Source organism: Hydractinia symbiolongicarpus, chromosome 13 (genome assembly GCF_029227915.1).
Source record: "Hydractinia symbiolongicarpus strain clone_291-10 chromosome 13, HSymV2.1, whole genome shotgun sequence".
NCBI lineage: Eukaryota > Metazoa > Cnidaria > Hydrozoa > Anthoathecata > Hydractiniidae > Hydractinia > Hydractinia symbiolongicarpus.
The window spans coordinates 9998424-10025663 of record NC_079887.1 but is presented as its reverse complement, the minus strand read 5'-3'; the positions used below and the strand labels follow the sequence as shown (position 1 = coordinate 10025663).

The 27240-nt window shown below is 33.0% G+C and overlaps 4 protein-coding genes across 4 annotated transcripts; 1 reads left to right on the top strand and 3 right to left on the bottom strand.

The window, feature by feature from the left end:
• Positions 1-273: 273 nt before the first annotated feature.
• LOC130623449 (RING finger protein 10-like) lies at positions 274-8033 on the bottom strand. The gene is made up of 15 exons (XM_057438938.1): positions 7546-8033; positions 5526-5653; positions 4653-4795; positions 4422-4515; positions 4212-4331; positions 3918-3982; positions 3647-3719; positions 3463-3529; positions 3225-3346; positions 2421-2465; positions 2225-2341; positions 1683-1944; positions 1456-1589; positions 940-1375; positions 274-629 (listed from the first exon to the last, which is right to left on the bottom strand). The coding sequence occupies exons 1-15, from the start codon at positions 7688-7690 to the stop codon at positions 406-408; spliced, it is 2175 nt and encodes a 724-aa protein (XP_057294921.1). The 5' UTR covers positions 7691-8033; the 3' UTR covers positions 274-405.
• Positions 8034-8137: 104 nt separating this feature from the next.
• LOC130623450 (G-protein coupled receptor-associated protein LMBRD2-like) lies at positions 8138-11043 on the top strand. Its single transcript, XM_057438939.1, has one exon. It carries the CDS (start codon positions 8303-8305, stop codon positions 10382-10384), a length of 2082 nt encoding a protein of 693 aa, XP_057294922.1. The 5' UTR covers positions 8138-8302; the 3' UTR covers positions 10385-11043.
• A 2648-nt stretch (positions 11044-13691) lies between these two features.
• LOC130624170 (D-aspartate oxidase-like) lies at positions 13692-19114 on the bottom strand. Its single transcript, XM_057439734.1, has 11 exons — positions 18788-19114; positions 18468-18669; positions 18135-18255; positions 17264-17343; positions 17105-17170; positions 16387-16441; positions 16017-16118; positions 15845-15915; positions 15525-15642; positions 14942-15052; positions 13692-14308 (listed from the first exon to the last, which is right to left on the bottom strand). The coding sequence occupies exons 2-11, from the start codon at positions 18650-18652 to the stop codon at positions 14186-14188; spliced, it is 1032 nt and encodes a 343-aa protein (XP_057295717.1). The 5' UTR covers positions 18653-18669; positions 18788-19114; the 3' UTR covers positions 13692-14185.
• Positions 19115-19248: 134 nt separating this feature from the next.
• LOC130624168 (peroxisomal acyl-coenzyme A oxidase 3-like) lies at positions 19249-26860 on the bottom strand. Its single transcript, XM_057439732.1, has 16 exons — positions 26492-26860; positions 26164-26241; positions 25818-25907; positions 25093-25322; positions 24653-24859; positions 24358-24433; positions 23804-23932; positions 23278-23398; positions 22740-22862; positions 22236-22343; positions 21687-21772; positions 20686-20754; positions 20256-20394; positions 19864-19931; positions 19686-19772; positions 19249-19607 (listed from the first exon to the last, which is right to left on the bottom strand). Exons 1-16 carry the CDS (start codon positions 26795-26797, stop codon positions 19482-19484), a joined length of 2043 nt encoding a protein of 680 aa, XP_057295715.1. The 5' UTR covers positions 26798-26860; the 3' UTR covers positions 19249-19481.
• Positions 26861-27240: the final 380 nt, after the last annotated feature.

Genomic DNA, 27240 nt, shown 5'->3' with positions numbered 1-27240 from the left:
ATTATTTCATTAAGAGAAATGGGTGATATTGTGACAATATTTAATTATCCTCAGGAGGAAAAAAAATTTAAAAAGTTCATTTAAATGACATCTGCTATCCTGCAGACGCAAATCTTTATTTGCACGTCAGACATCCCGGTGTTAAAAAAGCTGTTAAAATTAAAGAGAGCTTCTGGAGGATACTTGGCCGTAAAATTAAGTGAAATTTACAGCAGAATCTGTTATACAAGTTTAGCCGGGAAATCTTTTTTAATTTAAGTTTAGTCAAGACAGTTTTTAGAGATTAGTATCTTTTTAAAGAACTACAATACAACTAAATGCTTTTTTAACATAACAATTATTACAGTTCACCATTTTAATTATAAATTGTCTAATAACACAAGCCAGAAACACAAATTTTTAAACTTAATATTTTCTCTGACTTCCCGTGGCAAATAAAAGTGTGCCCTTGTTTTTACTTTTTCCACTTGCTTTCTTCGATTTATTGTTTCGGCTTTTACAAGAAACTTCAGTAGGTGTTGTCAACATATCTGCACTGAACATTTCTTTAAATGATGGTGCGACAACATCTTCATCACTCTCTCCTTCAATTCTTTCGAAAGATGGAATTGTTGCCATGGATATAGGCTCTAAAAATAATTTTAGCTTGTAACTCTACGAATATAATACTTTTAAGAAAAAATATGAACATTTTCCACGTTGTAGTTCCCTGTTCGCAAGGGGGGTGAACTAAATTAAAAAGACACCTACTTTTGAAACAAAGGGGAGGGGGTGGTGGGGGTGCAGACCACGCCTTCTACGTAATTGAGGTTTTGTATATAACGCCCATACTGAATGACGTCCATTGTTAAAATTTAACAAAAATCTTAGGGCGTGTGCTGCGGTAATAAGTTATTGATTATTATAAATCTCTCTTGTCTAGTACACAAATAAAAATACCTTTCCTCTGTCCCCAGTTTGATTTTATCTTTACGGGGGGAAGTGATCCTTCCGCTTTTAGCATTTGCGCAAATGAAGGTCCAACTGGCTGGTGATTTTCGGGAGCGAATTGCGCCATTTGTTTTTCACCATTGTCAGGAGACATACTACACGGAAAGTCGTTGGTATCCGCTAAGTTGAGATTCACTGCTGGTTCATCGTAATAAGAGGGAACATGGTAACCCTCCTGTCTGCTTCTTACAGCATTTGCTCTTCGGTCAAATTTTCGCTGTTCTTCCAGTTTTCTAAGTCTGACTTCTTTTCTTTTCTTAAACTCAGGCATGAAATTATGGATGGTATGTTTGGACAAAACAGGAGGTCTCAAAATAAGCTCACACACGATAAACTCACATGCTACAGGCAGGTGGCGAAGATAACGAAAACGCTTTCGTAGGTCCTAGATAAAAAAACGCCACCAAAGAATACAAAAATAAAGACAGTTTAGAGTACTATAATACGGCAACACAGTCTCAGTACCTTTGTCATGGTAAAGCATTCAAAGTCAATAATCTGGCCAGTTATTTCGTGTGGACCACTTCCCATTGATCCGTATTCTTCGATTAAACATCGATAATTTAGCGGATGGATGAAGATGTTCTGTCCATCATTCGCTATAATAAACAAAATATAGCAAAAAAAAATTGATGACAAATGATGTTTTAGCATAATAAAAAAAAAATAATAATTGCAACCCCAAAACATACCTTGGTAAAAATAACACGAATCCACATCCTTCATACTCTCCTCCAAAACATGTTCATTATCACCTGCAGACGAGTCTGATGAATTTGACGAACGACTTCTACCATATTGGGTTGTGTTCGCATATTCCGAGTGAACAGTAACTTCTGACTTTTCATCGCGCACGAGTTTGGAAGTTGGTAGAACAGAAGCTACTGTCGGCGAAGACAACGAAGATGTAGTAGCGATTGATTCGTCGTCGGAAAATGCTTGCTCCACACTTAACTAAAAATTAATAAAAATACTCGAACTTACATAACGTGATCGCTCTTAAAATATAGTAGAATTATGGAGACACATTGCCTTTTTAAAAATATTTTGTTGTAACTAATGAAATTTCTGTCAGTAATAAAGGAGAATTATTTTTTTTATCTAAAAGAGAAGTTGGGAAATTAAAGGTTAACTATGTCAAATGTAGAAGTCTACATGTAAATCCTGATCTTATAAAATATAAAATGGTTGATCTTATAGTCGCACATTTAGAGAATTTTCATTTCATACTTACATTAACTGTAGCCAACATGTCAGCCACACTTCTATCATTGCCATAAATACTAACTCCTTCTATTTTCTCAGAAACATCCAAATCTTCTGAATCTTTCAAAGTGTTGGCAATCTTCTTCTAAGAAATAAATTATGTTTAAATTTTTAAATTTTTTACAATAATTGTAAATTTGTATTTTATACGTGGACTAACTCACCTTGATTTCTTCCAGGGCATAGTGAATAAAACACTCCTCTCCTGACTAAAACAAAAATAAATTATTTGTTAAATTAAAATGCCATGTAGTTACAAATCAAAAACAACCTTAGAAAATTGCTTGGGCAGATTTAAATAAAACTATAACCAAACACAAAGTGAAAAAACAAGGCATTATTTTACAAAAATGCTGAACTGTTGTGTATCACAATTAAGAATTCTAATGAATACTGTTTTTAAAAATTTAACTGTTTTGGAAATCACGCATTTCAAAGGTCTGTAACTTCAGAAAACAAGAGAAACGCATTCCTTGTAAAGATGAACCTAAAAAGGTGACTTTAAATACACCAATGCTTTGATTAAATGGCTGAAGCTATATTTAAAGAATGCCACTTTAAGCGAGATGTTTGAGCCTATGGCGCATATTATGACTGTTGAACTAGAAAAATAGTACACATGAAATTGCATCATTTTTGTTTTATGTTAAAAGTCACTATAAAAACTTATGTCAATATTAATCCTTAATGTTAAAGTTAGATGAATTAGTTTTTATAAAAAAAAAATATGGATTCTAACAAAACCCTCTTTCAGGAGGGGCGTTTACTAAAATTGGGGTATTTAAGAGGGAGGTGTTCAAAGAATGGCATTTATTTGAAGGAGATATTTAAAAGACGGGAGTTTAAATTAAGGTTGTTTAAAGAAATGTCCTTACTTCTGGTGTACAACAAAACATTTGCTTCTTGACATTGTCAGGACATTCCACACAACACAGCCTACAATTTGTTAAATCATTAGTTTAAAATACCTGTTCAAGGTTAGCTTCACTAAGTTGAACCTCCAGTTCCACTTGCTCTCTTAGTAAAATATTCTCCAACACTGTCTGTGGAGAGGCTATTGCTAACTTGTAACCAAAATGGAAGGAAGAATCTAAATCACAAGAGTAATATATGGGACTTGCTTGCTTGATGAGAAGTAAACAAACTAAATTTATTCGCAACAGTTAGGGATAAAGCAGACTGAAACTACTTTGAGATCGTTTATACCTTTCCATAGAGGAAACTGAATTTTTGATGGTTTCCATTCACCGGCTGGTAACGCAAACAACGAATCCTTAAAGAAAATAATTACTGATACTTAATATATGTAACCTATACAGCTCATAAGAGTTTTAGAAATCCAAAACATTTCTTCTACTTGAAATAACCAAAAGTACTCCATGAAATTTACCTTTGAACGTTTCATCAGTGTCATTGTTATTGTGTCCAATCTTGCAAATTTCTTCTGCACACACGACCTTACACTAGGTAAATAAAGCAAACAATGCTTTGTTCTATAAAACGTAATTTTGTGTTTCACAAGGATGCTTTTTACTTAAAAAACCAAGGATTCTGATTCTAATTTTTAAAAAAATGCTTTTTAAAAAGAGTCTTACTAACTTACTGATTCAAATAGTTAGTACTTTACCAAAAGAGGTTTTAAACACCAAAATAGCACATACCTTTTCAGATCTTCTTCATGCACAGTTTCGTTACATATAGGACATTTTCTGTGGTTTTTTTCACCCTAAATTGAATGTATTTTGTTACATGCTAAATAACATACTATGCAAAATTAATCAATAAGTAAAAACTGCTAAAGTTTTTTGAATTCACAATTTTCCACGCACGAACAACAAGCTTTCACGTCCACAGCAAAATTGTTGAAAAGTTAAAAAATATTTTGGCATGGGATATTTATCCTTTCTGGTCTAGAAATATCTAGACAAAAAAAGGACCAATAGAAATAAACTAACCAAATGCAGGTAATGAATAATACAACTCCAGCAAAACACATGTCCACATCGTGTTATTTTTCCACACACTGGGGGATATAAACATATTGGGCAAGTAGGTGCATCATGAGTTGATAAGTACTAAAATTATAATATTTAATATAATATTTTTTAATGTAGTCTATTTAACACACAAAATAGTCTCATCAAAGTTAGTAATGAAGTACTTACAACCAATTTGATGTTGTTCCAATCAACAAGAACATCTGGATTGGTCGAATGCACTGCATAATCGCTTGCATCGTCTTGAACAACAAAATGACAACTAGAAAGAAAAGGCACTAATAAACAATACTGGAAAAATATAGTTTTAAAGCCAAAAACAATAAAAAATAAGAAGCCAAAGAAAAAACATTTAGTGGCTATTATGTAAATAGTGAAATTAGAAAATATATGCCTTACTTTGCTTGAAGGAAGGCCTCTTTATTGAAAGTAGAAGTTCTTTTTCTCTTTACTCCTCCATAACCATAGTGGTGTGTTGTGTTTGGAGATGAATAGTGGAAGTTCAACAAGCTTTGCAGGGATTCATTATAGAGCTGTTGATTCTATGATGAACATACATCAAAAAAATAAAATAGAAATAAAAATGGCCTTGAAACAAACATATAAAAAATAGAATAGTATATTTAGCTTGTCAACCAAACTAATGAGATAATAATGCTTACTTATTTTTAGAAATTGTTGCATGAAAAAAAAGACAACTTAAAGGGAACTTGAGGTATAAAATAATGTGGGACTTCTACTTAACTTGAAATTTTTTAAAAAGATCTTTTCGTTCTCAAGATTTTCTATATTAAAGAATTTATTTAATTAAGCTGAATAAATTATGTCATATTTAAATAATATCAAATTTTGACATTTTCTATCATCACTAATTTTAGACCTAAGGCATGTGCATTCAAACTTAATGAATGCATAGATATTATAGAGGGGAATTAATTAACAATCTTTTTTGTCAAAATGACACTTGTTTGCTCATCACAGACCTCTTAATTTTTAGCTGACGATCCCATAACTTGGGATCTGCATGTTGGTTTGCAATTAGATGTTGTGAGTAAACATGTATATGGCTTATATATACACGCTTTTCCAGAATATTGCAGATCTTGAGATATTGGATCACTGCAAATAAATTCATCAAATAAAGGCATCGAGCAAACGAATGTCATTATGGGAAAAAATTTATGTTAAGAGAAAAGTTTCCTGGATTAATGATCTTAAAAAGCAAGAAATGTTAAAAATTAAGATAGAAAAATCAACTAAACATATATATACCTGGTTCTTGCCCTTAGGTATTTTAAGAAGACCAGCTTTTTTGCTGCTTTTTGAAACCTGCTGTTCTTTTCTGCTCACATGGAATTGCTTGTTTCTTTCAGATTTTCTGTTGTACCCCTTTGGGGAACCTGACAATAAATAAACAGATAATGTTAGAGAATTCACAGTAAAGTTCCCATTGCATAAGTTTCCTTAATTTTGAGTTTCACATTTATGCAAAATACATTAAAATAGTAAATAATAATAATAATAGTATAGTCACTAGCAAAGAAAATCACGTCTAGTTACTGAAGGCACTGAATTGTGATTTTCTGGGCTAGCCACTTTAAATATTTATTATTATTATTACTATTATTATTATTATTGATATTATAACCTTTGAAGATTTAACATGCCACCATAAATTGTTTTTCACTGATCCTTGTGCAGTTCTTGATAATGTCTCATTCCCCTCTTGGCTGGGATTAACCAGGGCCATTGCAACATTTACTAGCCCATATTAAACCACTGCTAAGGGGAATTAAACTCTGGTCTTGTGCACAAAGTGCAAAATGTATAGCTACTAAGCTACAGCACAAGTCTTGACGACAGACAAGAAAAGAAGGACCACATAGGCTAAATTGGCTATTTACGCTAACTTTAGAAACATGAAATTGAAAATATATTGAATTTTTTTGTTGTCAGATACTATCTTCTCCGTTTTTAAGAGCAGACTTTACCAATTTTAGTGTCATTTTTTTCACTTATTATATATAATCATGGCAGTCTGTTATTATATGCTCTTGATGCAAAATCAAAACATTATGATGAGGGTGCCAGCTTGCTAAAAACTGCCTATTCGCTCTGGCAACTTTTTAAATAAAATTCATGTTTTTCATCCAATGACTTAAGAACTTGCCCGAATTATTTCCAAATGCAAAGCAGTGCTTTCAATTTTTTATGACTCTGCCACAAATATGGTAAACTTTGATGTGTAACAGAATTGTGTGACTTTATTAATTTATCTATCAATCAAATTGTATCAAATGCCTTTGACCTCTACCCTAGCAAACTTTATCAACAAAGTTTGTTCATGATACCACCAGTTTATCTACTATTTGTTCTTTGGGAACTTTTGGGATACAGTACTTTATATCATGCTTTAATAAAATGTTAATCTCGTCTCTGGGATGACATGTTTAGCCAATGCAATTCTTTTTTTGACAGAAAAAGAAGATTGATATTAACTTTGTTCTTCTAACGTCAGCGTTCGGCATTAATGGCCTGAAAGCCAAGCTACGTTGATACAAGGACAGCTTTTTTATGTCAACCTATGTGTTCCAAGATTGACATGCCAAGAAAACTATTTTTACCATTGGCAGAACCGACCTTGTTTTAAAGGTTGTCCAAAAATATTTTACTTTGTCAGGTTGCTCCAGAATGTTTGTTGTTGCCTCTCTAATAGCAAAAGGCTTTAAAAATAGTCTGTATATTTCAACAGTACAGAAAATTTCTACTTTGCTGCTCAGCGGAAACAAAGTCCAAGTACTTAAAGAATAGGAAGAATAACAGATCTGCAAAAGATATTAGTTGATGTTAATTTTTAATATAAATCCCCAGAGTAAAGGATAATATATTGTGCTGACCCCAGAAGTGCCTCTAAATGGCTTTGCCAACCTGATCTTCATTGTGGGTCAGCAAAATTTTGCAGGCCTCTGCAGACGAACGTTTTTTATTTTTAACATTGATGTGGGCTGTTTGGGTAACCTTTTTGCCATTTTTGATGAGTTGGCACCCTCTCATGCATTCATTATGTCGTAGGGGACTTTGAAAAATTTTTCGGCCCCGGTAGCGGGATATTGCCGCTAAAGTGGGGGAGGGGGTCTGAAGCTTGGAAAAAAAATCCGCTAAGGATTGAGAAATTTCAAAAATTTGTTTGTCCCGCTAACGGGGCCGAAAATTTTTTTCAAAGGCCCCTTACTAAAACTTTTCTATTGGTGAATGCAGTTTATACCAGTATTCAAAACTTGTAGCTACGTACCTCCTGCTACAGTTCTACTTTTTGTGCGTTCTTGTTCAGGTTGGAAATTCCCACCGGTTTTTCGAATTAATTTCTCCCCAGCAGTATTTGCTGTTATTTGTTGAATTGGTTGAACCATTTCTATAATTTCTGTGTCTTCTATCATACAATGACAAACTCTCCAGCCAAAATAGGCAAAAGTGAGAACTCCTAGAGTCTTTTTTATTATTCAAAGCTTCAGCCAGATAAGGCGCTCGAAGGAAAAAATTTTCATAATCTTCTATAAATTGGCTCATCTTTAGCACTCCATGTTTTTAGCAACCAATATAAAATGTATTGTGATTCCAAAATATCAGAATGTTATAATTATAATTCTTGTGAGTATAAAGAATTTAAAAGTCTGTGTTGGGTGACTTTGTCCCCAACAGTATAACAGTAAAAATTAGCCTGACTTTTCGCAACACAACACGGCAGTTAAATTTCACGAAGGGAGCTTGGAATAAAAAAGTTGCATTATATCAACAAATCGTGACCTGGCCTTACTTGCCAAGATTTTTAGAAGGGAACTTTTTTTTTCTTTTTCTGATGCGTGCGACTAATGTTATCGGGCCCTTAAAGGGGGTCGTTGTAAATATTAGTAGAACTCCAACATTCACCACATCTGTTTGCTTGAGATGATTGATATGATGGATTTGGTGAGCTTTGTTATTAAAATAAAGTAACAAAATCGGAACTTAATCGTTGTTTTTTAATCATTCTGTATCAAAAATTCAAAGCCATGTCTGTTGGTCCATTTGCTGTCGAATTTATTGTTGTATTTCTTGCTACTCTTATTGTTTTACACCAATATGGAAATCTTCGAAAACAACACATTTTGGTAACTCTTGCTGTTTTTATATCATGGTTTTTTTCTTTTCTCATTGTGTTCATACTACCATTGGATGTATCAAATACATGTTACTCTGAGTGCCTTCACAAAGCAGCAAAAGAAACACACACTAAGACTAACTTAACAAATGACCAACCAAATACATCAGTTGCAACAAATTGTGTTAAACCTTGGAGTTTGATGCCAGAATATGTTCTTCCAGACATGTGGCGAGTTGTTTATTGGTCTTCACAACTACTATCCTGGATATTACTTCCTATGATGCAGTCTTATGTTTACGCTGGGGACTTTACCATATGGGGAAAAATTAAAACAGCTTTGTTTGAAAATGCACTTTGGTATGGTAGTTACCTTGTTATATTTGGTGGTCTACTGGTATATGTGGCTTTGAAACCACAACTTGATATTAATGGAGAAAACATTAAGCTAATAGGGATAACAGCTTCAAATACTTGGGGATTGTTGTTGCTAGTCTTATTACTGGGTTATGGATTGGTTGAACTACCTCGTAATGCATGGAATATGTCGTTACCTAATTTACAGCTGGAAGAGGCATATTTCAAAATTTCTAAGCTTTGTACAGAAAAGGAAGATGCAGAAGAAGAATTGGCAGATGTTTTGGCTGAAGTAAAAAGATCATCAGAGGAAATTAAATACAACAGTGATCTTCGATCTTATATTGACACCATCATAAAAAAATGCCCACCTGGAAGTGAAGATTTATTTAGCAAGGGTACAGAAGATTATGTTGATTACAAATCTAGCAATGTTGTTTTAACAGCAAAAAATCTCATTAAACTTCACAAAAAAGTCATTGTTGTATCACATAGAGCTCATCGTACACAGGTTCAGTGGAATGCAGCCTTAAAACTAGCATTTCATTTGGAGGACATTGAACAAAATAGATACAATGGTGAAAGAATATTTAAAGCATCATTTTCAAACCATTTAACAACCAGTAGAACAAAGTTACACTTAACTTGGTTATGGGAAATACTGATAAAACCATGGTTGTTTAAACTTTTGTCAATAATTTTACTGATTCTAAGCATATCATTAGTGTGGTCCGAAATGACTTTCTTTAGTAAATCACCAAACCTATCCATTTTTGCCTTGCTTATTGATGTCACCAAAAAAGACTACTTATACTTCTATATTGAAAGTGTTTCTTGTGTGACTATAGCTTATATGTGTGCTTGCACATATTACACCGTGTTTAAAATCAAGTTTTTCAATTTTTACTATTTTGAAGCACATCATCAAACAGATTCCAACAGCTTGCTTTTCAGTGGCTTGCTGCTTTGCCGATTAACTTATGCTCTTTGTTTAAACTTCTTGGCTATGATACATATGGATGGGCATATAACTGGAACAAGTACTGAGGAGGTGGAAACACAATTTACAAAGTTTATGGGTCATATGGATTTATTGTCTTTTATCGCCAAAGGATTTAATGTTTATTATCCCATGATTGTGTTACTTGTGTGTTTTTGCACTTATTTTAGCATAGGAAAGAGAGCATTGCATTGTATTGGTATTGAGCAGTTTATAACGGATGATGATTTTTCTGCTGATTATGTCAGGGAGGGAAAGGAAATAACGAGGCGTGAGAAAAGAAAATTAGAACGAGAAATCAATGGGACAACATGGAGTGAGAGGTCGAAAGGAATTCAAGACAAGTATTCTAATATTGGAAAAAGAAAAAAGAAAAGCCATGAAAGAATTGATGACCAATCAGACGATGATGATGATGAAATGATCAATCCAAGCCGTGTGAACATAAATAGTAAACTAAATAAGGAACCTCAGATGAAATATACAAAGTTTGACAGTGGTAACGATCGAATACAGTTGTTGTCTGATATTGAATATGCTCCTCCTGAATCACAACAAAGGAGTTTACGAGGTTATGAAAATATCAGTGGAAACTCACGATCCAAAGTGCCAAGAAATATTTTTGATGATGCTTAGAAATAGATTCATTTCTAAAGTTATAAAATTTGTAATGTTTGTCTTTCATCAGTTACTTATGTGTCTAGAAATTTGTTAAAACACTTGTATTTTATTGTATTTTTCAACTTTCGGTGTATGACGAAAACAAAAAGTCTAATTTTGTATTCTATTAACTCGTATGTAAAATTTACAATGATGAAATATTATTAATTACACTATCAAAGTTTGTCAACTAGTTTGTTGAAGGACATTTTCGGTTTTGTTTCGAACAAAAAATCATTGACTTTGATTTTATAATTGTCGGGAATTATTTTTGTATTTATTTGAATTTATTTATTCAACAGTTATATAATGTTTTAAATTATTTTTTTCCTACGGCAACTGGAGTTTGCCTTTACAAAGTAGAATGTTTACCTCGAGGGATCTTACCCTACGTGAATTGTTATTTTAACTGTCTTTAATTTATGTCATCAATTTGTTTTTTTGCGAAATTCGCGAAATGCAAGAACTTGTCAACTTTGCGAAAAAATTTTTTCGCAACAATATTTTTTTGCGAAAATTGATTCCCTTGGTATTAATGAAAGATTTTCTGATAAAAGGCGTACCCATCCTAACTAGGTTTGGAGTGTTTTTTTGTTTATGTATGTTTATAATTAATATGATTAGCTGTTACCCGAGTTGTTGTTTTTTGTGTATTTCCAGCCCACATGACTGTATTATCAGAAATTTAGACGGGAAGAGAATTTTGTGGTTTCTCGTTTTTTTTTAATATGTACAAAATTAATAACACGAGTTTTTTTCTTACCTTTGAAACCTTTAAAGTTTTATAAACCATGAGAATAAATTTCGCGATATTCTTACGTCAAAAAATTAATTCCTAGAACCACTTCTGGTTATAATTTCTAAAAATCTTTAAATAAAAGAATGAACAACGACTGAGCATGCCTATAAAACACGAACAAAATATATTGCCGGAAAATTACTTTAGTTAGAATATCCCCAAATTCAAAGAAAAACTTTATAAAGTTAAGGTAGCAAATGAAAATTTCTATTGTAAAAACTCTTCAAAGCGAACATGGCAAATATAAAATGACCAAAAAATATAATTTATTTACGTCTTCTTTCTCTTTCACTTTTTTTAGTTCCAATTTTACACATTTAAATTTTTTATTCGTGTTCGTAAAAACTTTTTTAATGTCCTTCTCTGCCCACTTTACCGTTTTTTCCGGACCAAACAACTATTGGACAAGAAGCTCAAGACCGTAGCCTACTCCACGATTCACGCGTTTACCAGTCACTTTGCAACCAATTGTGCGATACAGAATCTACAAATATATACAAAATAATGTGAGAAAAATACTTACAGCTTGTGTAAAGTTTGTTTAGTCCATTCGTTTTAAAAGAGTATACTTAAATGTGTCCAAACACAAAAGTCTCGTATTTGCATTTGTAAAAAGTCGCATAAAAACACTGCACTGATGGGAACCGCCTTAGAGGGATTTCACTGTAGCGCATAATAAATACGTTAAAAGAAGTTGGCTGTAAAAACAACGTTTTTCGTAATAGTTTTGAATTCCAAAAATACTAGTCGTCAGCCACTGGAAAATCCACAGGGAAGACAAGTAAAAATACATGGCATTTGTTATTTCGTGCATGGTTAGCACAACCTGCTTTTGGCTGACAAACAAAGTACGATTATTATATATAGAGATTAGGAAAAAACCAAGAATACCAGCAATTTTTTTTTGACATGTTAAGAATTTTAGGTTTAAATTTCCCTTGTTGCTTTAATTTCAAACAATGTTTTGTACAACGAAACAAGTCAGTAAGCAACAAGCCACTAAACTAAACTTTCTAGCATGAACCTCTCTTTTGTCAACGAAGCTGATATAAAACCCTGACCTGCAACACAATTTTCACACGAAAATGTTATGTTGTATGTATTGTAAATATTGGTGTGCAGATAAAATTACATGTAGAAGATGTGATGTTTTTCTCTACACTTAATTATGTTGTATATTGTATTTCGGTACTTGTTCAGTAAATCTACAGCAAAAAGAATTTATAACAGTCTTAAAAATCTAAGATTACAAAAAACACAAACAAGTACTATCTCTTTTTGTTGAACGTGCAATGGATGCTAAAAACATTGAATTGTGTTGCACATTGTGACAAAAAGCCTAACATGTCCTGGGGACGAGGTTGTAAATCAGTAATACTCATTGATTTTAGCATTAATCACAAAACACCAGTAAATTAAACTGTGGCCACCTTGCGACGTTGTTAGGAAATTTGCGATTTCGCGAGTTTTTGCAAAATGCTTTGACGTCATTCGCGAAAAAAATTTTCTCGCAAATTTTTATCAATACTGTCATTCGCGAAATTAAATTTTTCAGAGCCGTAACAAATTTTGTTGATAAAAATTCGTTTTGTTTGCATGGATTCACCAATATATTTAACTCGCGAGCACTTTTATAAAAAATCTTAATAACTTAAATATTTTCTCTTCTTACTGACATTGTGCCAGCTGTAGAAGTGGAGTAATCAGTCGATAACTTCCTACCAGGTCCTAGTAACCTTTACTATGTTAATGATGAGATGACGATTCTTCTGATGAAACTAATTTAACTATAGATTTTGATATTAATCATAAAGGACGATATAACTTCCAACTATATGATAAATATACTAAAGCTGTGATAGAATAAAAACATTACCATACTCAAATTATGTAATAGTATTAGCAAAAATAAATTCCCGCAAAAATTGAAATCTGAAAAAATGAAAATTTCGAATCACAATATTGCGAATATAAATCCTTGCTATAATTATTTCTTGCAAAAAAAATTTCCATTGAGTTATCTTGCTGCTGTGGCAATGCATTTAGTGAGAACAACAAACTTGCTTCTCTTGGATGACTGGCAAATAAAAGCTGTACAAAAAAAACGTAATCGTTTAAATTTTAACCCCCATCTCCCTTCTCTTAATAGTGATGTATTTGAGTCAAGAGCCCTGCAACCACAAACGCTCAAACATACGCCCATGTAAAGTGTTTAGAAAACTAATTTGTTTATAACTCCTTTTATTTCCGCTAAAAATTGGTATAAAATATTTAAACGTTAAAGAATATACATGTCGGACTAACATTAAGCGTACAGTTTTGTGGTTCAACCCTTATATTCTCCACAAGCGAAATGAGCCCCCAACGAATGTTCGAGTTTAACAAAGCTCCCGTAAATTTGAAGTTGAAGCGATTTTTTCAAGAGGTGGGGCAACACTTCCCGGGAAAATTGGCAATCTTGGCGATAAAGAAGGCATATGAAAGTCCCTTGTAAATTGAATTTTACTTGACAGACAACATTATCCATCTATAATACATCAGGAGATAATAAAAAGGAAAAAAATCTGACATTTATCTAGTCTTTGATTTCCTTCTCTTGAGTAAAAAGTTTATCCGAATAAATTAGCCTTAGAAGGGACCCCAAAAAGTGGTTCGAGATAATGAAATTTTGAGTTATCCGGTGTTCGAGTTACTGGGATGTAACTGTAATTTAATCGGTTGAAAGTCGCTGAAATTCAATGTTACAAGTGAAGCATTCATAAAATTTGCGAGGATTTTGAAGTCGTTTAAAAATATAAAGAATTTGCTTAGATGTACTAATTATTTGGCGTGGCTTCATCCATATTTGACGAAGTTTTAAAATTATCATTGTTATTGTTGTTGAACACAGTTTCTAAGTCTGTAATTATTCCATGGATTTATTTATTAATTTATTGTTTGTCAGATATTTTTGTCAGATTATTCACGTGAATATTTCATTACAACTTCGATTTTTGTTGTCTTATTTCATCCATGCATTGCGTGATTAGCTGGACGGCTTCTCCTGCGCATCCCCAGTGCACAGTGACTCCGCTTCCTCCGTGTCCATAATTATGCACTACCTGAAAAGATTAAAAATGCATACAGAGAGTTAAATCTATGCAAAAGTTACTGAATTAGTTGTAAATGTCTTATCACGTTCACTCTAACTTCGTCTTGCCTACAAATAGAATATACGATTTTTATAAGAACAAACTATGTAAAAATATATGGCTTTAAAGGTCCTTAGATTATGTTTAGAACAGTTAAGGCTTTGTCAATACCAAGAATTACTAACATGTCGCTTTAAACTTTATAAACAAAATATGAGGAAAATTACAAACAATTTCAGAACATTTTTAGGCTACAAATTGAAAAAGTTAAGAACATTTAACGCTTTTTTAAGTTGACTGTTTATATTAACAAAAATGTATATAATGCGCCACACTGAAAATATAAGCAGGTGTGAAGTTAAATTAAAAATAGAAGATGAACCATAAGCCTCCAACGAGTTGTTTTTTATGGACTGTTCTACAAAACTTTACTCTTAATGCACACGCCAGTCCCTTTTCCCACCCCTTCTCACCTTCACAGTTTGGGCACCATCTTAAGCTGTTATTTTCCAATTCGCTTTGCTCAACCGAAAATAACCTTATTCATTTTCTAAACTTCACGCGGGATAATAAAAATGCATTATTTAGTAGTTTAGTTCTCACCTTCACAGTTCGGGCGCCATCTTTAGCTGGAACTAGTAAATCTTCTTTCTCGACTCGCATTGAACTTCGACATGGTCGTGAAGCAGCCCAATCACTTAGATGTGTAGCATGCTATAAAAAGAGTGCAAGTAAGGTCGATAAAGTTGATTATTAAAAAAAGTTTTATGTCAAAATCCACGCCGTCTGTATACTGAGATGCAGTCTATTTATAGAAATTACTGCTGTGTTTTGTTATTTACAAAGAAGTAAATTGCGTAACAAACAAAAATATTCCCAATCTCCTTTCCCGGCCATCTACTAAATAAAACCATTGGTGACTTTCAGACACGCTATAAACAAATAACTCAATAGAATAAAGTAATTCAACAAAACGTAAATCAAAACACGACATCTGTATCTTAAATAGAAACCATGTTAACGATAAAAACGCTAGAAAACAAAACGCAAGAGAAGTAATCCGCACTAAAAATATATGTTTGAGGTAAGAATCAGTGTCAGCAAGAAAAATGTCAGATAAACCCTTAAAAAATCTCTAGAAAAGATAATTTTATAAAAAGAAATATTTCATGTTAGCTAACCTTACCTTAAGAGACGGACACAATTCTAAAACACCATTGATTATAGCAGCTTTATCTCCGATCCAAACGTCCGTATTGGGATTATTTTCATATTTCGTTCCTCCAAGAATGACCCAATCTTGACTGTGAAAAAGAAATCTTAAGTTTTCAAATCCACCAATCACTAATGCATTTTGACCTTTTTTAAAAAGTTTTACTGTCGGTCTGTACCCCTTTCTCAAGTACAGACCCGATAGGCAACAAAAGAAGACAAATAAAGGAAGAAGCTTAGTTAAAAAGAACACAGGTACATAATTTTATCAAAGAAAAAGCTATTTCAACTTACTTTGGTAAAACATAACTCACTCTATCATGGGTCTCATATATCACAAATTCTTTTACCCAGGGTGCTTTAACCTAGAAGCAACAAAACAATGTTTTCATAACACAGATCATCTGCATTTTTTGCTGCATCGTTATCTTGGGAAAAACAATCAAAATGCTGCATACCTACGTACCCTCATGACCTGTCCTTTTATTGGATACATTAAATTGTCATCAAGAAGCGTTTTCGATCCAAACCCAGTGCAATTAACAATGACATCATAGGTATTGCAAACCTAATCGAAAAAAATATTCATTTGGTTACTAATACCCTTATAAAGTGGTCTAGTTTCATTTGCGTTTCTGGCAACTGGAATATTAAATCAGTTTATTTTTACAGAACGCACGATAATACAGTAGACTCCTGTTAAATCAGATGCCTGATTAGCCGGAAGCTTGCTAAGTTGGACTGATTTCCCCTTATATTTCCTTGCATAAAAAAGGAGCAGGGGGAAGGGGAGGGTGAAAGTCACCTGTTAAGAAAGGAAATAGGAGATAACATACTTCACCTAGTGACGTCACAGTTTGGCGCACAAATCGACCGCCGAGTTTTTCAAATCTAAAAAGTTCAAAATATTGAAAATAAATACTACTATTTATTTCGTATATTTTTTATTTTATATTTTTTTATATATTTTTCATTCCTTATTTTGTTTTTTAATACTACACTTTTTTATATACAAGATTCATTTTTTGCACTTCGCCTCGGACATTTTTAGCTCCTTAGGGAAAAACGCCCGCCAAATTTTTATAGTGAAATTATACGGGTATTGTTAATTTCACAGTATTTTAAAATAAGTTGAAAGTCAGAACATTGTAATTTGCAATTTGCGAAATAATTATTCAAAAAACAAAAACAGATTTTGTCTCTTTTTGAACTACTTTGTCAATATTTAATATCAAATTCTTAAGCATTGACTGTGTAAGTTACAAGGATTTTTTTCTCTGACAAACTATATTTACTTAACTTAATTCTTACCATGGAAATTGTTTGTATTTTACTAATTATTTGTCAAGCTTGTTAAATTTGTTTAATTTTCGACCATTTATTTTCCTCATGCAAACTGTTTAGAAATTGTTTAAAATTTGGACAATTTGGGGGTGATTAAATTTACATTATTTATAAAAAAAGTGTATTTCCTTTTTTTATAAACATCTTTTTCATGTTTAGGCAAGAAAATCTGGGGAACAAGTTGTGTCGTAAAAAAATAAGTATACATACCCTTTGCTGAGCCAAGGAATGTATTTTAACGGTTCAATGAAGACAGTAGTAAAACTGAAACCTGAGCTAAGACAAAAAATAATTAAACAAATCATGGTTTCTTTTTCTCAAAAATGCTTCATAATGGCTGACATAGTTAAAAGAGAATCGAAAACTTACTTGGCAAATTCTGGAAAGCCTTTTAAATCTTCTTCAAACATAACTTTGAAGTCGTGTACAATTTTAGTCCAGGATGGTATCTAAGACAAAACAAGACGTATGATATACGCAAACAACCTCGCGAATAAAGTTTACAAAAAGCTGTCTATCAAATTGGGATTTTTGTTACGAAGTTAGACACGACATATTTTACTATTCAGATACGCAATAATATTTGTTACACACTTATTTTTCAAAATTGATTTGTGAGACCTTCCTGAACGGAAAATTCCTCGAACTTTTAATTTTCGATGGGTCCGTCTTGGGTGAACCGACTGACAGGAAGAAGAAAGACCACAAACCCACAAACCCCAAAATTTGCGAAATTCATTAATTCAGTTAATTCTGCCTACATTCATTTTTAAAAAGTTTGGTGGAAACACCTTTATTTACTAGTTAGTTAAACAAGTGTTTTGAACACTTGTCTTATCTTTTTTAAAAAGAAAAAAGAAAAAAAAAGTAAAAATAGTTACCAAGATGAGATTCGAACTCACGACGACTCCCGTGTCGGTGCTCAGAGAGGCAAAAATTTCCATTCTTGTAGGACACATTTGCGTTTTAATACAAGCTCACGAGCTTGTAATAAATAAGCTTCATTTCTTTACAGTTGCAACAATAACGCAGATGGATGTCCTTGGAAAGGAAATTTTTTTCTCTTTTATCAATTTCTGAATATCAACATCTTAAATTTACGTGACCACAGGTTATTTTGACCTTGCTTTGACTTCAATCTACTTTGATCACGGATTACAACAGTTATAGAATGGGTCAAAATTCTCAAGTAAAAGTCAACATTTGAATGCAGGTTTGAACAAACTTAAAAAAGTCTTACCTCAATGCTATTGTTTTCACTAAGGTTGTACCCATGGCAACGCGAAAAACCACACTTTGCGGAGTCTGGGTCATCCCTTATTGTCTCGATCACTAAGTCGTATGTCTCCTTTGACCATTTCCTATATAAATGAGCATTTAACAGTTCTACAAATAATGGTGTCAAGGTGGCTAAAAGAGATCTCTCGCGAAGAACATTAGGGGTAAGATAGGTTATTTAAGAAAATTTAAGTAAATAACCATCTTCGTCCCCAGGACCCTTTTTCTTTCTAATAATCTGGAAATAATTTAATTTAGGAACGAAATGTGAAAATAATAACCAAGTTTAACTTACATAACATTATCTAAAGGTGTTTTGCCAAAACAGAATGGTTCCCAGAATCCTGCAGCGACATCACTTACAGTATTGGGTGAAAAATCTTTCGAAATGACTGTCACATCTAAATCTGGAAACGTCGTTTTCAACCGATAAGCAGTGGAGACTCCTATAATGCCGGCACCGATTATTGCTATTTTCATCTTGAGTGAGAAACAAACTACATAAGATATGTCTGTTATAAACTTTGTGTAAGCATTTACATTAAATAATTTATTTTTAGTGGTTTTTATTATTCAAAGGTATAGAATTTCACCACAGTCAAACCTACGTCATACCCTTCTCAATATTGTGTTCTCCCTCGCTTTGCTCTCCTTCTCTGTGCTCACACAATTACAAGTTGTATTTTAAAATGCATTATTTACTGTAATCTGAGAAATATGGAAATATACGTGAAATATACTCTTTAAGACAACCAGTAAATAACATGTGCAGAATGGATTGGATCGTTTTTGTGTTGGTTGGTTTATAAAGGGTATTCATGAACAGCTAGTACGCGTCTATGAGAGCGTGGAGACAAGCAACACAGCAACTTAATTCTATATTATCTACATTATTTTTCAAGTCAGTTTAAATAACTTGTTAAAATGAGGAATCCTATTAAAAGAGAATTAATTTTTGGACTTGATATGGATTCTTTTTAAATGCCAGTAAGGTTTTTTTTTTTTTTTTTTTTTGAGAAGGAATTTTGTCCATTTTAATCCTCTTAAAATAGAAATCTAATACAAAGATACAAATCTTATTAAAATAATTACTGTTTATTTCGTAATTAATTACAATTTTAAAAAATACAACGCGTGCATAAAAATTAGATTAGCCACTCTAAAAAATGAGGTGTTATTATTTTGTATGTTATAGACTTCCAAACAATTTGTTGTCAAATAACTGATTATGGATTAACGTTTGATATAACTAATCCAAAATAAAAATAAAACATATCCTGATTGACTGCATTGCTAAAAAAAACTAATGTTATAATTTGCTGGAAATCAGGTTTGATCTAGTTCCAACGTCAATTGGTTTTAACAGCTCCTTCCACCATTTTGGTCTTTGTTGCGATTCCGCTGTTACCATGGCATCGTAAAGATTTTTTAAAGGCTAAATCATAAAGCAGTTTTTTAAAACGCACAAAAGACAACGTTAACTTTTTTTAAATAAACTTAAAAAATTCTAAACCTTTCCATTGCTGTGTCCTATTGGTGAATTCAACACCCAATCAGGAGGAGCAATTCCATCGACCAATAGCAAAGCGTGTTTCTTCATCTAAAAAATAAAACGTTCAGCGAAGTACAAAATTTAAAACGAATGCGCGTATAACAGACGACAAGAAAGGTCCAAATAAAAAAACACCCACCATAGAACAGTAAGATAAAATTGACTCTTTTATTAACTCGGCCTGTGACTGGTCCGCAAAATATTCACCTAAAGATGACAATTTATTGAATTTTTTAGTATTCTAATTCTTGATTGTTAGGGTACCGGACCCTTGTTGTGGTTATTATTTTAACAGCACCTAGAGATCATTCATTTGTACATCCAACTGTTGATTATTACAGACAAAACTAGTCGGTAGCCCGTGGAAAAATCCACGGGTCGCCTGTCCTTTTTTTTACCGCATTGCGTGCGTTTCGCTACTTGCGGTACCATTTTGCGTTACAGACAGATAGACGTACATACGGGCATTGTAATATAAATATTTATCTGTAACGCACGTCCAACTGTTGATTATTAAGGAGAAAATAATACCTTGAAAAAAAGTTCCGATATGCTTGTCTATTACCCACAAACCATACAACATGTATACATATTTCAACGGCTCACTAAACTCCGGTGGACAGTTCGGTGAGAAGGCTTTTTCTGATGCGAATTTGTGCAGTACAAAATTCTAAAGTATAAGAGTTAGGTTACACCACAAAATAATATCCAGCAAAAAAATGCGTTGGTATTTCCACTATTCCTTACTAAAATCATCATGTATAGTGTAGAACCACTAGTAGTAGCGAGTTATTACTAGCAAGTTAATAGTAGCCGAATACTAGAAGCCATTTACTAGTAGCGAGTTATCAGTAGCAAGCCGCTAAGACGGTGACATGTAGCAAGTTACTAGTAGCGAGTTGCTATTAGTTATACGTTACGAGTTGATATTAGTCAGTTGCTTGTAGTGAGGAAAACATACCTCAATATAAGCAATAGCAAGTGATCGGCAAAAGTAGACTTGTGAATCATTCTTCGCACTAAATTCATCCTTGATAAAAGAACAAAACACAAATAAGTAAGGTTTAACATCCTTCAAGTTTTAATCTATAAAAATCTACATATAAAATCGTCCCAGCCCGGTTAGTTATCCATACAAATCCACGTATAAAATCACCCCAGTCCGGTTTATATATAGAAATCTACGTATAAAATTTTCCCAGCTCGGTTATGTATAGAAATCTACATATAAAATTTTCCCAGCCCGGTTATATATAGAAATCTACATATAAAATTTTCCCAGCCCGGTTATATATAGAAATCTACATATAAAATTTTCCCAGCCCGGTTATATATAGAAATCTACATATAAAATTTTCCCAGCCCGGTTATATATAGAAATCTACATATAAAATCGTCCCAGCCCGGTTAGTTATCCATACAAATCCACGTATAAAATCACCCCAGTCCGGTTTATATATAGAAATCTACGTATAAAATTTTCCCAGCCCGGTTATATATAGAAATCTACATATAAAATTTTCCCAGCCCGGTTATATATAGAAATCTACATATAAAATTTTCCCAGCTCGGTTATATATAGAAATCTACATATAAAATTTTCCCAGCTCGGTTAGTTGTCTATAGAAATCTACATATAAAATCGTTCCAGCCCGGTTAGTTATACATACAAATCTACATATAAAATTGCTCTAGCCCGGTTAGTTATCTATAGAAATCTAAGTATAAAATTGCACCAACCCGGTTAGTTACCCATACAAATCTACGTATAACATCACTTAAATTCAGAGACCTATTACACGCAGTTGAAAACTAGAACAGTGCATCTAAAACACGTTTACATAGTGCCTCAAATTAAAGTTGCTCCCAAGCTTTTAACAAATTAAAAAAAAAGACATACAATGCCACGAAGGACGCAAAATAAATCGATTATGAGACGGAATATCCGCATCAAGTGCATACCTTATCCATAGCTAGTTGGTTTTGCACCTTTTCGTTACTTTTCTTTAATAGATACGCCACTAACCACTGAAGCATATCCTCTATCACTAAAAAAAGGGACACAAGTATTATAAGTTGCAGTGAAAATCTGCTTGAAGGGAAGAATTTCTATCATCACTAAAAAAGCATTTCACAAAAAAGAGAAAAACGCGTAGGAAATGATTATAAACTCCGAAGTGTGTCGAGGCAGTAAAAAGTTCGAGCAAAACTTTTGAATAAAAATGCTGTCCTTTGTTTTAGGGGCAATAAAAACGGCAGGGAAGGGGGTATTTTTCTCACCCCACAACATTCCAACACCCCAGTTTTTCAGACATAGCTAAGATAACTTCGAAAACACTACTTTCTTGGTAAATGTCAGAATTTGAAAGCGTTATAGCCAATCTGGAAGTCCTAAAATCGAAAACCTTTTCTACAGCAGCTTAACCTTGGGGACTATCTTGTTCATCTCCTTAATTGAGACATTGTATTCTCTGTTTTCAAAACCAACTTGTCGGCCCTGCTCTTTCTTACCTTTTGGCGTTATGTCAGCTTGCGTTTTAATTGAGCATTTCTTCTTCAGTATATTAACCATTTGATTTAAAAAAGTGATGCTGCCATATGGAGACTCCACATAAATTCCTAGAAGTGATTCCAAAATACACTAGAGATTTCCAGGTTCATGGCTTGCAAAAACCTGAATTAAAGGTCTATTAATAATTTCGAGCCTTAAATAATTCCTAAAAGTGATTTTCATATAATCAATTAATATTTTATTAAAAACTGCGATGACCTTTAAAACACTGTTGAATTTTTTTTCAAAATATTGCGCTACAATATTATAACCTCTACGCCGTCAGTTTCTCAGAGAAAAATGTTGCAAAAAACGAATATATTGTTGGAATTTTACACTTATACATATTTGGTGCCTTGTGATTGAAACTTAGCATCACTCTTAGAATATTCTTAAAATTTTAGAAATTGAGTGTAGATAATTTTTATAAAAAGAATTCTTACAACAAAGTGTGGTTGTCTCACCTTTCTGCAACTCCTTGTAAGCGCCAAGCAAATAATTACTTGTTTGCATCAGAATACAATTGTTATCACCTTCATATGTACAGTTTGGATCATTGGTGTCTCTCAACCAACCCAATCTGTTCACTATAAGTAAAACCTGTGAAGTTTAAAACAAGTTGAATGGCAAAAGACAGCCCCGTAGTATCATGACTTCAACCCAACCCACACCAAACCGAACTTCATCATTTGGACAAATAATTTATTTGACTACATTGCGCATACCAATCGAAATTGCAACAAAACATAAGAAGCTTAAATAAATTGTATAATGAGCATGGTTACAATCTTACTTAATTCTTTCACCAACGATACAGTAGAAAAAAGAGAAAGAATATGCAGATATATACCAAAAAATGTAAAGGTGGATCTTCCAAGTTGTTTTTAATGATAGTAAGAGAGAAGGAACTTTTTCCAGCTTTTCTGTGAAATTTTTCCAGATTGAATATTTTTGGGTGTGGGAAACGAAATATGAAGTTACGATGAATAAACAGAAACATACCACTTAGGTAACCATGACCACCACAAGCCTCACGTGACTCTTGTATTGCATCTCTAGCTACCCATGATGCAACAGGTTTGCTAGCACAGGATAAAGCATGAATCTCTTTACCCTGCGCAGCCTGCGAAGTATAAAGTTATGATATAGTATTTTAAGTTTGCAAAGTTATATTATTCGCCACTTAAAAACTGTTACAAGACAAAACATTTAAAAAAAACAATCCAGTGAAATAAGCTATGACACGAACAAACAAAGACAATAGCCAGCTATAGCAAGGTAGTTTAAGAAATTTGTTTTCCAAATTTCAAGAGTTATTAGTTATTTCGCGAAAATAGGTTCCCGTGAAACCAAGTTTACCCTTTTTAGTTCGTGACGACACAAGGAAATTATTGTTGCGAATGCCGAAGATTAACTAAGCAGGCAGGCAAATAACATATCACATCGGCTAAAAATCAGAAAATTTTGAAAAGTTGATTTTATATCTTGCTATGAGGTTACAGCTTGTCAATGAAAACTACATACATACCGCTAATTCAGGACTGACTGCCACTCCAACATATTTATTAACAGATATTCGATAAAACAATGTTGCAAACCACACTGCAAATGGATGCCAGATACAAGCTGCAGCAAGATATGGAAAAAGGCGCCATTGCTGAAAGAAAATATATGCTAAGAAAAAAGTACTTTTTTATGGAAAAGACATCTAGAAGATTATCGCGGTTCAAACGTTTTACCACAAAAAAAAATTTTAGGGGTAGAGGATTTTTCTTTTTAAGGAAAATTTAGTCTGCAACTGAAAAACAAAAACTTTGAATATTGGGATTTTTCGAAATCAAAGCAGGTATACACAGTCGATTTATTAAGGTTTTCTCAACACATGCAGTGAAGAATTTTCTAGCATAATACGTGAAGGGAATATTTTTGTTAGAACTGATTAAAAATAGACTTCTTTAAAAAAAGGAAATTTTCCACGTATTCGAAAACTTAATTTCCGCATTTTTCAAACAGGAACAGACATTCACAAACTTTAATTTCGCATTTTACCTCACTTCCGCAAAACCGAATTCAAATTCTTACCTGCATTTGATAATCAATCACAGGAAGTTCTGGTCCTCCTTCAATTGGTCCAAATTGCTTTCGTTGGAAGGAATACCTATATATTTTAAAGAGATTTTATTGGTTTAAATCGATCCAGATTTTTAGTGTATTTTATACACATCTGGACATCCTGCATGTTAAAGCCGTCAAAGTTTAATGCTTGGAAGTCAAAATTAGATGCCAACATTAGACAAAAATTATTATGTTGTACTCTTATTAAGCCATCTTTTACTAGATCTTATTACTAGTGTCAAAACAAGGAAGTTTAACTCACCTTACTGATATGGTGATAGCCATGATCAAGTTGCATGTAGTGAGACCAGTTATACCAACACGACCACCAGATAGTGTACCAAGAACAGCACTAAAACGTGTCGCTTTATTCTTGTAGGGTGAGACATACTTCCCATCAGGAGTAACATCGCCTTGCTTGTTAAGTAAGTGTGACCGAGGAATGCGAACATTCTTCAACAACATATACCTAAAAAACATATGTGATTACCTACTATTTTCGAGATTACTGTTTTATGCACTGTACATGCTCGACTTCAGTGTATTTTGATTTAAGATTTTCGTATAAGTTATGAATCAAACAAAAGCTAAGCAAATCCACAGCTATCAGTTCCACATTTGTTTGTTCTACAAGCCATTTTTTGCCAAAATAACTATAAGAAGAACTACAAGGCATACCTGTCAATGAACAAATCCACCTACCCATTGTCTACACCGTTAAGTCCCAACTTGTGTCCCATATCCCCTACAGTAACACCAGGCATAGGAAGTCTATCAATGTTTCGAACTTCTACAATGAAGCCATGCAAACCATGGCAAACACCATCTGGAGTATATAGTTGTGCATATGTGATAGCATGAGTTGCTACTTGTCCAAGATTGCCTGACCAGCATTTCATGGCTTCGTAATCTGGTGTGTTCAACACAAACTCCTAAAGTGTATGTCATTTTGCTTTATTAAGGTGTAAACTGATATGATGTACTTAGTAAGAAATTCAAAATTTCATAGTAGCACGTTTTGGTTCCATGCAAGTGAAGTAGCCAAACTACACTGCACACACTAAGACAAAATACTTCTTGAACTAACGACTACAGTTTTATAAGGAAATAAATCTAAATATCATATCTCGCATCGATATAAATCCAATAATTAATGGAAATGTGATCTTAGCAACAGGATTGTTTTATATGATTGTATTTATTTAACTAACTTTTTTCAAATCCAACTTTTTTGGGAGAAGGGGGGTCGTAAGAGTTTGCGTGCCCAAACCAGTATACTGGTATAAAAAATCTTCCGGTAATGCAACCGTATATTCGGATAATATCTTTAATCCTTTATCTCTTGGTTTCCTAACTTTTGAGACATGATAAGTAGATGTATTTATTAGGGAAATCGGTGAAGTGAATCTGTCTTAAGAAATAAAAACCTGCGTTTTGGGATCATAAGTTGCAGTTGTGCGCATCCCTTTTGTGTTGCTTCCATGTGATAACTCTGTGAGAGCAAAGCAACCAAAAATCTAAAAAAAACAATGCAAAATAGACAATCTGGGAGAATGGTAACTACTGCATATATTACTGTATTTTCTTTTAAAATAGTCAACATAATAATTACTGGTGAAGGCTTTTATCATAGCTTAAAGTATGACCAAATATGACGAAAGTGAAATAATATTATTTCTCCTTTCTTCAGAAATGTAAGGAGACTAAGGAAATAACAATTTTTTTTTCTCTTACAAATTTGAAAAAGCAAACTGAAATGCATTCAAAGCTTACCTCTAATCTATCTGCTTTTGCTGCAATGTCCAAAGCTTCTGGATGAGTGGTAGATCCATATATAGTTAATGAAAAAAGCTGAATAAAAGAACGAAATAATGTTTTACTGGTATGAAATAACAGATTTGCAAACAATTAGAAGCACCAACACTGAGTGTAAAACATCAAAACTTTATTTTTAAATAATTCAATGATCTTTGCTTCCTTCAACATTCACTGAAGCTTAAAATGAAAAACAATATTTGAGGAACTGGATTTATCTTATAACGAATACAATAGGTATTTTTTTATAGAGTGGAAAAGAAAATGTAATGTTGTCCATACGTACTGATCTATTCAAGAAATACTTCATTCCGCCACTCCATTCTATAAACACCATAGCATCGCTGCACGCACCAGCACAACTTGGATTTGAGATTATATCATCATTCTCAATAAACTGATATTCAGCTAGTGCTGCTGCACGTTTATGTTCAAGAAGACGAAACTCTTCCAAGCTCATGTTGGCATAGTCATTGTAATTTAACCCGGTATTAAAACGTGTATCCTTTTCTAAAGTTGTAAACACTTTATCTTGTGATAATGCATAATTCTTTCCTGATAAAAAGACTTTCAATTTTGTTGCAGCATCCATTTTGTGTTTACCTTTATATTTCTACTTTTATTTGTATCTAAGAATAAAATAGTTGAAACTGGTCAGAGTTTAAAACTTAACTTCATTTCAGAAAAAAATAGGCTAGCCTGGAGTATTTATTAAAGTCTGGTGAAGACTGGTAATCAAAGACTGGTAATAAAGTGCTACAAGTCCAGCACATTTCAATTTATATCATTTTAGCATTTCTAACTGTTTCATGTCAGTGAGAAATAGATGACACAGAATGCTATATTGCCTATCTGCTTTGTTAACATGTCGCTGTTTGTATTAGCAATGTCTGAGTGCACAACATATTTATTTATTTTTTATTAAATAATAGCGCTAATATTTGATCAAATAATGTAAAAAGTAGCTTGTAGCAGTAAACTGTTAAATAATCAGCTCAGTAAGAATCAAAATAGTTTCGAGGAGCAAGTGTTAGT